Source organism: Hipposideros armiger, unplaced genomic scaffold, assembly GCF_001890085.2.
Source record: "Hipposideros armiger isolate ML-2016 unplaced genomic scaffold, ASM189008v1 scaffold_105, whole genome shotgun sequence".
Lineage (NCBI taxonomy): Eukaryota > Metazoa > Chordata > Mammalia > Chiroptera > Hipposideridae > Hipposideros > Hipposideros armiger.
In genome coordinates, this window is record NW_017731455.1 from 3,554,984 (window position 1) to 3,565,823 (window position 10,840).

At 42.3% G+C, this 10,840-nt stretch overlaps 1 protein-coding gene across 1 annotated transcript in view; it reads left to right on the plus strand.

The window, feature by feature from the left end:
* Nucleotides 1-10,448, plus strand: part of PLEKHS1 (pleckstrin homology domain containing S1) — a 24,267-nt gene extending 13,819 nt beyond the window's left edge. The window contains exons 7-12 of the mRNA XM_019646570.1: nt 1,218-1,343; nt 3,451-3,557; nt 4,040-4,246; nt 4,969-5,070; nt 6,335-6,470; nt 9,001-10,448. Coding sequence (XP_019502115.1) covers nt 1,218-1,343; nt 3,451-3,557; nt 4,040-4,246; nt 4,969-5,070; nt 6,335-6,470; nt 9,001-9,195 — 873 coding nt within the window. The 3' untranslated portion in view covers nt 9,196-10,448. The remainder of the gene's footprint in view (nt 1-1,217; nt 1,344-3,450; nt 3,558-4,039; nt 4,247-4,968; nt 5,071-6,334; nt 6,471-9,000) is intronic.
* Nucleotides 10,449-10,840: the final 392 nt, after the last annotated feature.

A 10,840-nucleotide genomic window follows, 5' to 3' on the forward strand; every position in this document is an offset into this window, starting at 1 on the left:
TGTTTTTTTTGTTTTGTTTTGTTTTGTTTTTCTCTTTTTCCATGAGTGCTATTTTGTCCTTAGAGATGTAAACATTGGCTTACCCTTCTCCCTGGGTACCAGGCATATCTTAATATGGCATGGCCTCCTGTTTTATCTAGTCAGGAGCCCTCCAGCTATTTTAAAAGCTTTGTGTAGCTTATCAAACTCACCAGGCCAAACATCTCATTTGGTGTTTGTCGGAAAGGTGGTAGGAAACAGGGTTGGGAAGACTAGTTCTTTTCAGTAAATGCTTCTTGATTTTCACTCATGATACCCCTTCTCCCCAGAGATAATGTCACTGGTTGTCTTGCCTTTTCACATTGTGTATTCCAATCTAGTGATTTGCAATCAGCTCCAGCTAAGAATACCATCTGCCTGGTTGGGATTTGTTGTTGTTGTTGAAATTAAGTTCGAGCCCGTATTCATTCCAACTCAGCATGAGCTTGGAGCTAGAAAAAGGAATACAACTTAAACGCATCTATTTTTTTTTCCAAGTCACCGTCTTTCAAGGACTTCCTAGAGAACATTCAGGGTCTTTCTCCACCCCCACCCACCCCCACCTTTGCCCCGTACTCTAAGACATTGTTCTTGAAAGAATTAAGTTGTACTTATAACAATTTTCCTGCTATGCAAAGCTGGTACTTTAGTAGAGTATCTTGTATCTGTTGGGGAAGGAAGGCAGTAATGGGCTGAACCCAGTTCATCCTGAAGCCTATACTTCATTCTATCACATGATCAACACTACCAAATTGCATTGCTGGGAAAACAATAGAAGTATGTGAGCAGAACACAAAAGAGAAATATTGAGCAGGAAGAGGAAAGTTGCAGTGCCTTAACTCTGGGCTAATTACCTTCTCAGATGACACTAGGGGAAAACTAGAAAAAGGTGGGGGTGCGGGACTGTGGCAGGGCTCAGTGACTTAGAATACTGCCCACTGGAGAGAGCTGCTTGTTCTGAATTACAGGTCCCAACCGTAGAGAAAAGCCTGAAAGATTAGCTCATATTTTTTCACCACCATTGGTGACTCCGACTCAGGAGGCAAGTTCAATTTGTGTGGGATTCTGGATATAGCCTTCATAAATCCTCTGATCATCTCAAAACAATTAATCGAGTATGGCTTTCCCAGAATGCATGTGGTTTAATTCCATCCGTTCCAAAGACAATTATTTTATTCTGTCTTCATCTCTTTATTCAGCTTTTAATGGAAAATAGTTCTCCAGGACTCAGACGAGCTCATCTACCACAAGATTTCTTGTTGGAGACCACTGAAGATACAGAAGAAGAGAATCATTATATGAGTCCTCGAAGTGTTCTTTTGGCGGTAACCCCTTCCATCCACTAATCATTTGTTTCTTCTACAAATACTTGTTGAGCCCCTGCCATGTACTACTTCTGAGGCACTAGGCTGGTTCAGTGGTGCTGGTTCAGTGGAACACTGACTCAGTGAATCAGACACAGGGGATGTGCTCACAGTGTTAAGGCTTGAATAGGAATGAGCCATGATACAAGAACAGACAGGGCTCCATGTTGAAGAAAGATGCTTAAAAAATGCCCAGAGTGCACGAAAGGTGAGAGGCAGGGGAGCTGACTTCCAGACAGAAGACCAGGGAAGATTGCGTGGAGGTGACATTTGACTTCACTTGATAGGTAAAATTTGTACTTAGGGGGTTGACTGGGGGACTCTTTTCTGCATCCTGGGCAGAAACAGTAATATGAGCACAGGCCCTTAAGTAATAAATTGCGTGGTGTGTATCAATCAGTCTATCAATCAGTTGGAAGCCCTACTGGGTGCCTTCTGTGGGCTAGGCATGGTACTGTGCTAGGCATGATGGTTCAGTAAAGGACCTTACATCACTCTGCTTTTAGAGCTCACAAGCCAATCAGTTACCCCTTGATAATGCTATACAAGAAGCATGGTCCAACAGCTCTGGAAGCAACAGAAAAAGCACAGATTATCTCTCTCCTATGGAATCAGGGGAGGCTTCCGAGGGAAAATGCCATCTGATATGTATATGGTGAATAGTTCAGCTAGACTGTAACACAGAGTGAGGGAATGGCATGGTGGGGAATATGACAGAAAAAATAGCCCAACCATGATGGAACTTGAATGGCAAGTTGACTTCATTGTGTAGTCAGTACAGGGGCAATGATGGCTTCTGAGATGGGAAGTGGCAAAATGCGAATTATCTTTCAGTAGAATTAACCCAGCAGCTATAGTTGAGGTGGACGATAGAAGAGAATGGAAATGGAAGGTAGGAAGACAAAATTAGGGGGATAGAAGCTGCAGCATTTTCCAAAGTAGGAGTTTTCTACAAAAGGATGACCTGTGTTCACACGAAAGAGGCATTCTGGGATCAAATAAGTTCCAGAAACACCAAATTCAAGTAAGTTAAACAAGCCTCTTAACTGCAGAATTCTCAGAGCCTTTTGCATGCAGCGATGCATTATAAATAGCTAAGTGGGATACAGCACACAGTATTTCCCAAACTCATTTGACCAACGGCCTTCTTTCACCAGAATATTTTCACGCCAGTGTTCCCGGGAACGTCATGATGGCAACTCGTCTTTTATGCCAGTCCCTCCAACCAGTCTGTTGTACTGAGCATTAGTTGTATAACTGGAATGTGTTAGGTATTTCATGGGATTCAAAATGTAGTAAGGCAGATACAACTAAGCCAAAGACCAAAAAAATGTTAAGTACAAAACTGCAGTGGAAATCTAGAGAAGGGAGAGCTTGGCAGTGGCTAAGGTGTCCAAGGAGGCTGTGGGACCCCAGCCAGCCTGAACACACCTTCATTAGGCAGGAGAGAAAAGGGGTGTTCCTGGTGAAGGAAATAGCATGAAGATAGATTGTATGGGTGTAGCAGTAAGGCTGGCTTGACTAGAATGAAGTGTTCCAATTATGAGTTAATGATTAATATTTGTTAGGTAGGCAATAAAAAGTCCTTAGGACTTGGAGCAACCATTGCCCCCAAAAGACTGTCTTAGTTCTGGGGGCTAGTTGAGAGTCACCCTAGGGAGGGCCCTTAGAGCCTCCTGAAGCAACTTGGGCTGCCTGTGAACAAAGAAGCCAGTGGCCAGCTCTGCGTTGTGTCCTAGTCTTTGACCCAGCCAAGGTGACAAGATTCTACAGTAGCACTGGTTGGTAGAAAGAGTTAATCTCATTAAGTGTCTAGTGATGAAACAGAAAATAAATAGCAATTTAGTCCAAGAGAACACTTGTGTAGGGAGCATAGGTAATCCAGAAGAAGACAGACTTTGCATCTGCAGTAAGCTTTTCTGGATCAGTCCCTCAGAACAAGCACCACTGTACATCCAGTGCTAGATGTATTTCCTCTTTCAGGGCCCAGAACCATCCTGTAAGGAGTAAAGAGTTCCCTGGCTTATAGGTAGACTTGTATCCTTTCATCTATTCCTCTTGACTCTAGTTGGATAATATTATTGCATCTGCGGATTCTGGTGAACCTGTTGAACCTGGCAGTCCAGATGAGGCCTCCAAGAAAATTGAGCACCATTACATGTCAATGAAATCCTGGTAAGGAAAACTGCCCTATTTTTAAACTTGATTTTAGCTAATGTAGTACTACAGAAAATTACTGTTGATGTATTAATACAAAAGCATCACCATAGACCAAGTTCTACACATTATTCCATAATCTCAAAACAAGAAAATGTGAGACTTGGTTTGTGTACCCACAGAAAACCATGAGTGACATCCTCAGGATATTTTCTTGTCTCCTGGGGAAGTTATTTTCTAGTTTGCACTTATGTCTCTCACACTCTCACTTGCTCCCAACCTGCTCAATGTAAGGGGCTATTTTGACTCCATATCCACTTTTACATGGACAGTTTGTTGGATTTGACTCTAACTGTGGCTGTGTTTCTAATGGTTGGATGCACTTCAAGACCTTGTTAGTCTTCACATGGTTGTTAGCTGCTTAAATCTGATTCACATACCTTGGAAAGTTGTAAATAGATATGCTGAAAAGAGGTTTGTGTTCACTTCTTATACTCTAGTTTTTTCAAAAAGACAACTGATGAGCCTGCTGATAGCAAAGAAGAACCCCAGACCCTCCCAGAGACCCAGGATGGGGGGCTCCACCTGCAAGAGCAAGGCTCAGGAAGTGACTCTCATCTTCCACCTGCCGAAACGGAGGCACAGACCACGAATGACAAAAAAGGGACCGCCTCACTCACTGTTGTGCAATTGTCTATATTAATCAAGTAAAGTTCTAATTTCTAAAACTTTGTGGGTCTTTAGAGCTAGGCAGGCTTCCTTTTCTACTCAAATTTTAAAGCATTTCCTAAAAATCTCCAGGTTAGCCAAGAATCTGACCAGCTTTCTCTTCTTGCTGATGCAGTGTCTGAGCACAGAGAGTAGCAGAGCTGGAAGCAAAGAAGTCTCCTGGGCTGTGGGTGGCATTTTCAAATATATATGTTTTTTTCTTTTAATTCTCTAAAGTACTGGAACTTTGGACCACACTGATCTGGGGAGCATGTCAATCAGCTGTTAAAATTATGGGCATGCACTTCACATAAGGTTTGATTTTTAAGGCCAAGGAGGAGGATATTTAGGTTTTAAGTGATGCCAAGAGCATTTGATGAGATTCTTCTCAATTTTGACTACTTTCAGGGTTTTCTTCTATGGCATCATGTCCAGAGCAGAAATATGCAAACTGACCTGATTAGGACAGTGATGTAATCAATTAGTCCATTGTTTCTCCCTTCCCATTTTCTGCCACCACCTACCACTTCCTGAGAGGGGTGGGGGAAAGCAATAATGGGTACTTTTTAGTAACTTGAACTCATATTCTTCGCCAAATGTTTGGATAACCTTTAGCTGGAAAATACCGTCTCAGAGGTAGGAGGCCAAAGCCTACTCAAAAAGTACAGTTCGAAGCCAGACAGTTGCCTGATATGACTTTCACGTATGTCTTGCCTCACAGTAACATCCCTGATGAAAGCCAAGTGGAGAAGCTGAACGTATTCCTTTTTCCTCCTGACATCATAAATTATTTGTCTCTCACAGAAGCTGTGGGACGGATATGGTAAGTCAGAGATTTGAGGGGTATAGATGATTAATTGGGGTTGGATGATATGAAGACAACGATTATATCTTGAAACCCTGCATGTGGCAAAAGTGACAAGAGATCCCAGACTGCCATGTTGCTGTTGTCACAAAGGTCTCTGACTGAGGTGGAAATAAGGGTATTTTGTGTGGGAGAGTCAGTGAGGAGGTGGGTGAGTATTGAAGGATCCAGAGGTTCAAAAAGGGCCAAATTTCTGATTTTTTTAAAGGTGAGGAAAATTAGGAAGGAATACGGATAGTTCAAAGAAATCATCCCAATCAATGAAAATGAGTGTTTGTGAGTGAGTGCAGTTAGTGGAGTCAACATGAATCTAAGGTCTAAAAGAAAAAGACATACCGAGGTCTAGACTTCCAGACAGCAGCGAAAACCCTGCTGATCAAGGACACACACAAAAGACGGTGTAGCAGAGAATTTTCTCAAAATGACCCCTGTTTATTTCATTCTACAATTCTTATAAATTCATCTTGTAATTCATTTTGGTGGAAGGTTGCATATTTACAGGGGAAGAAAGCCCTTTAATGTAAGTGTTCCACGCCACTTGTCTTGTAAGTTCTGTAAAAGGGCAAGGAACACAACCTTCCATTTTTCCATATTTCCCACAATCTAAGGCTTAATAAATACTTGACTAAAACTGTGGGCTTCTCCGTGCCTGAGTGTGCTAGTTCATTAATTTATTTCTTGACTCATTAGATATTCATTGTATAATCATTATATGCTCACTTTCAATAAATACAAATTGTACATCTTTTGTTTACTTGGAGCTCTGGGGTTATAAAAAACATTTTTTTTGAAGGTGGTACCAAATTTCTGGGGTCTCCTAGCCTGGTGATAAAAGATAACCACATAAACAAGTAAATATGAAAAATGCGTTTTATTTAAATACACCAATAAGTGAGGTGCTCACGCAGTGCAACAGAAGTCTGGGGGCAGGAGAAATTAATTAAAGTAAAGCAAGTGGAACGTAGGAGGGCTTTGTAGCGGCGGTATGATTAGAGCTGGGCTTTGCAGGAAGGCTCAGGCTCCAACAGTAGTGATAAAGAATATTCCAGACAGAAAAAGGAGTCCCACTACTTCAGACATGGTGCAACATAGCTAAAGAAACTGGCGGTAGTAACAATAGGGTGGGCTAGAGGGAGGGGCCCCATCTGTGTCCCCATCTGTGTCCTGCGCTGCCAGCGAGCGTGGTCTCATGCTTGTTTCGGATGCTGTGTTCCCCTTGCAGTGTGGCCCAGTGGGAAGGCCCCCCACGCCTGGGATGCTTATTTTTTCACGGAGATCACCTTTTGGCCATAAATGACCTGCAGCCCCACACCCTGGAGGAGGTCTTCTTGTTTCTCAGCCGTTCCAACAGGAAGGAGGTAAGTTCTGCTGACCGGCTCTGTCGAGGGGCAAGTCAGCGCCGGAAGGAACAAAATCAAGGTCTTAGATGGAGCCTGAACAGTACCCTGAACACAAAGGAGACTCTTCCATTTTCAGCCACCAAGTGTAAATAAGAGAATAAGGAATGTCAATAACGCTTCATACAGTAAGTGTAACTAACAAGAATGCTATTTTAGAACCCTTTCAAAATTCTCTCATATAAAGTAATTTTGGAGAGAGCCCTGGGCTCGGGGATTGAACAGCTGGGTTCAAGATCTCAGATGCAGCATATTGTGGCAAAAAGAGCTGGCACTGGAATCAAACTGGCTCAGGGTTTGCATCCCACATCCTTGAACCAATCTGTGCCTCAATTTTCTAATATAAAATCGAGGATAATGATAACACTAGTTTTTTGTGAATTAAATTAGATTATATATGCAATGAGTTTACAACACAGACAGGCACATATTAAGTGCTCAAAATAGTTACTATTACTTTGATTTTGACTTCTATTGGCTGGGGAATGTTGGACAAGTTTACCTTTTGAAGCCTCGGTTTCCTCATCTCAGAAATCGACACAGCCATACATACCTTCTTTACAAAGCTATTGTAAGACTTAAACAAAACGTGTGAGTATATACTGAGGATGTATGTCTCTAAAGGGCTAGCTGTGGTTCCGCCTATTAGTACAGGCTCCATATTGTTCATCCCTTTCCTCACCTGTTCTTATTTCTAACAAGCCACATGACCTTGGGAAAATCCTTTTCTTTCCTGGACATCGATTTCTTCTCTCTAAAGTGAGAGAGTTGGTTTTCCAACTGTGCTTCTTGGCCCCTGAAAATGGGAGAGGAGGAGAGTAGAGGAAAGGGGCCGTAGGTGGGGCTAGAACAGCCTGTATTTATCATTTACTGATTTTATGTGTTGGGGGCTGTTAGCTCTCCTTGAAGAAACAATTCATTGGCTTAAAATTTCTGAAAACCACTGTTGTGGATGATCTCTCAAATTTCTTCCAGTTCTGAGAGCTTATGATTATAATAGTCTTATATCTTCTGTGTCACACAATATTCTTGTTGGTTGGAGAAACTGTACAAACCCTATTGTCTACATGGGGGAACCCAGTAAGGATGAGTGAGTTGTCTAGGATATGTAACTAGTTAGTGGCAGAGCAAGAACTCATACGTTCATTCATTCATTCTCTCATTCACTCACTCACCATTTATTAAACATCTGTTGTATGCTGTATACTGTGCTAGCTCCTAGAGCAACAACAACAGCCTTGGTTTGAGCTTAAGGAGTGCACACAGATTAGTGGATAAAAGAGGCATGTTATGAGCTAGTTACGATACAGTGTGCACCTTGAGATATGAATCGAGGGCCATGGCAGCGTCAACGAAGAAGAGTAAATCTATCTGAGGGAGGCCAGAAAGGTATCTCAGAGAAGGGTTACGTTTGGCTTGGGTTTTGAAGATGAGTAGGAGTTGGTGCAGTGGGAAAGAAGTAGCTTTCAGGGCCCAGTTCAACAATCTGGTAACTGTATTTCCTCTGCCAAAGACCCACACTGGGGCCAAGTGTTCAATATAATCTCTTGAGCTCTTTGGAAAGTTACCAAACAATGTTCTGACCCAAAGATCCAGGCATCAGCTCTGAAGCCAAGAGAAGGATTTTGGCCTGGAAGCTGATCAAAGAAAAGGCTTTTGGCCAGGGTGTCACTGACTGCAATTCATCAAGGCTGCTTTTCTAGATTATGGAGTCACCTGTATTTCTCCTGTACTCAGTCTTCCTGCCCCCTTCCTCTTGGATAAGACCTAGATGCTGTTGAGAAATATGGGTGTTCACCAACGTGATTACCTGGAAGATAAAAAAAAATTCCCCTATTTTCCCACCCTCTCTACTCCTGACTTATTTCTTTATGTTAAAATGGATATCCAGGCCTTTTAAAAATTCAAAGAGCTGATCTTGGGAAGGAATAAAAACGTTGGACGAGGGAACACCTGGAATCGAAGGAGGGGTAGCCAAGTGCCCCTAATGTTTTAAGCCCCTGAACCAAGCAGGTTCACTTTCCTTCCCTGAGAATGACACTGAGTGGAGACAGATGGGAGCCTGGGGGAGAGATGGGAAGGGACAGTGAGATTTTAAAAGGAGGGAGTGGAAATGCTAGATTTGGGAGAAAGACATCAAACTCCAATTTCCTCCCCATTTTGTCAGGGGCTGGTCCTGTCCAGTGGCCTCAATTCAAGTCTCTAGTTTCAAGAAGCTTTATAATTCTTGGTACAAATGGGCCAATTGGGCACCATTGATACTCTTTGGAATCTGCCATAAAGGATCCAGCCAGTGGATGCCAGAGACTAAAAAAATCCGTCTTCTACTTGAATACACAAGTCATCCTGGTTGCCTCTGCCCAAAGATTGTAGTTCATCACGGGCTTTTCTTCAAAACCAACTTCAAAAAGTGAGAATGAGAATAGACTGAGAACAAACAATCTTAAGGGTAATTTTTAGTCATACAATTTTCTTCTTTCTTGTGTTTTAGACAGTAAAACTCACCATCGGCCGGATCCCAAATTCAGAGAAATTCCACACTATGACCTGTACGTGCCCCTTAAAATACCAAGATGGTGTACCTTTTCAACTGGATACGCCTAAACTGGAAACACTGAAGAGGAGTCCAGCCATTAAAAAGGGTCAGCAGAAAAGAACTGGAGAGTCACATGATGGGACCCTCTGATGGGATGATCATGGGACCTGGACTCTGTGCTGGGCTCTGCCACTTTGTGCTGGGTGATATGAGGCAAGTCAGCACACCGCTCTGAATTTCCGCATCCACGTCTTAACATTGGGGTAACTGTGTCTTCTCTGGCTACTGCTTCAGGGATGTGGAGAGGGCCGAGTGGGCCAATGACCATGGAACACAGGGAAAATGTAAGGCCTTATCTCAGACTTTGTCCCAAGCACCACAGACTGGGATTGGGCAAGTCGCTCATCTGAAAAACATGCTGTGTGTTCTGTCAGGTCATGGTCCACCCAACCCCTACTTCATTAGGGAACCTACAGTGGGAAACATTCATTCCAGGAAGGCGAGATTCCCGAGAAATATCTGATACCATATCAGCCTTCGCAAACACCCGCTAATCTTCATGCTCATAGTCCAGAATCCCGATACAGTGTGGCCTCTTGGATTCAATGATTATCTGGCTTTCTTAAAGACCCCGTAACTATTTTACAAATCAAAGCAGTTTTGCGTCACTCCCAGCAAAGCTCTGCATGCTCTACAGGGAATAAGAGAACTACTTTGCACTTCTGAGTTTGGAAATTCTTACCTAACCGATGCATTCGCTAATCGATCCTGGAAGACCAAAAACATTAAATCCTTTTTCATAACTAGGAAAACCAAGGCAGAGAGCTAAAGGATTCATCAAATTCAGGAATGTTAGCGCAAAAGGGAGTTTCAAAAGATCGTACCATGGTGTCATTTTGCATGGGACGAAATCAAGGCCTCAAATGTTTAATGATATACTTTCTTGATGGCTCCCAGTTTCACAGCTGTTTAGTGGCAGAACCAAGAATCTAAAAGCAGCCCTGAGAAACAAATGTTCTGATCCTCACACTATGTTTGGATTCAGATTTGAAAAAACCTTCAGCACATAGAGGAGACAGTTAATTTTCTGTTATCCAGATTGTGCAGAAAGTATTTAAACTTCTCATTCATATGCCCTATTAGACCTACTGTTTTGTTTATTTGTTTGTTTGTTTTTTAAACTGGGTTGGAGTTAAGACTCTGCTCCTGCCACCGTTTCTTCACCCTCCCCACCACCCTCTGTTTTACTGAGACGTAATTGACATATAACATTGTATTAGTTTAAGGTGTAAAACACAATGATTTGACATATGTGTGTTTACCTACGGTTTCTACTTCTAGAAATTTATCCTGCAGAATTACTCACACACGTGCACAAGTATATCTGTGAAAAATGTTCACTGTAGCACTGTTTGTAATAAAAGAAAATCCTTTGGAAATTGCTTAATGAGGATGACTTCATGTAATGGCACACTCTGACGATGTTTCAAGCTTTGCCATGTATGGTATGGGGAGACGTTCACACTATATTAAGAGTGAGAGAAGCACGTACAGTAGGTATAACATTGTCCTATTTTTTTGTAAAAAGAAATTATTTGTATGGGTGTACGTAAAATTTCCCCAGCCTTAATTAGAGAGAGAATTCCCCACCTTACAGGGTTGTGGTGAGGCTTAAAACGATGATGTATGTACAGCGCATAACACATTGCCTGATGCATAGTAAGTACTTGATAAATGTTAGTTATGCTGCTGCTGCTCTGACAATACTTTCTTTTTAAGTCTAGAAGAACATGCA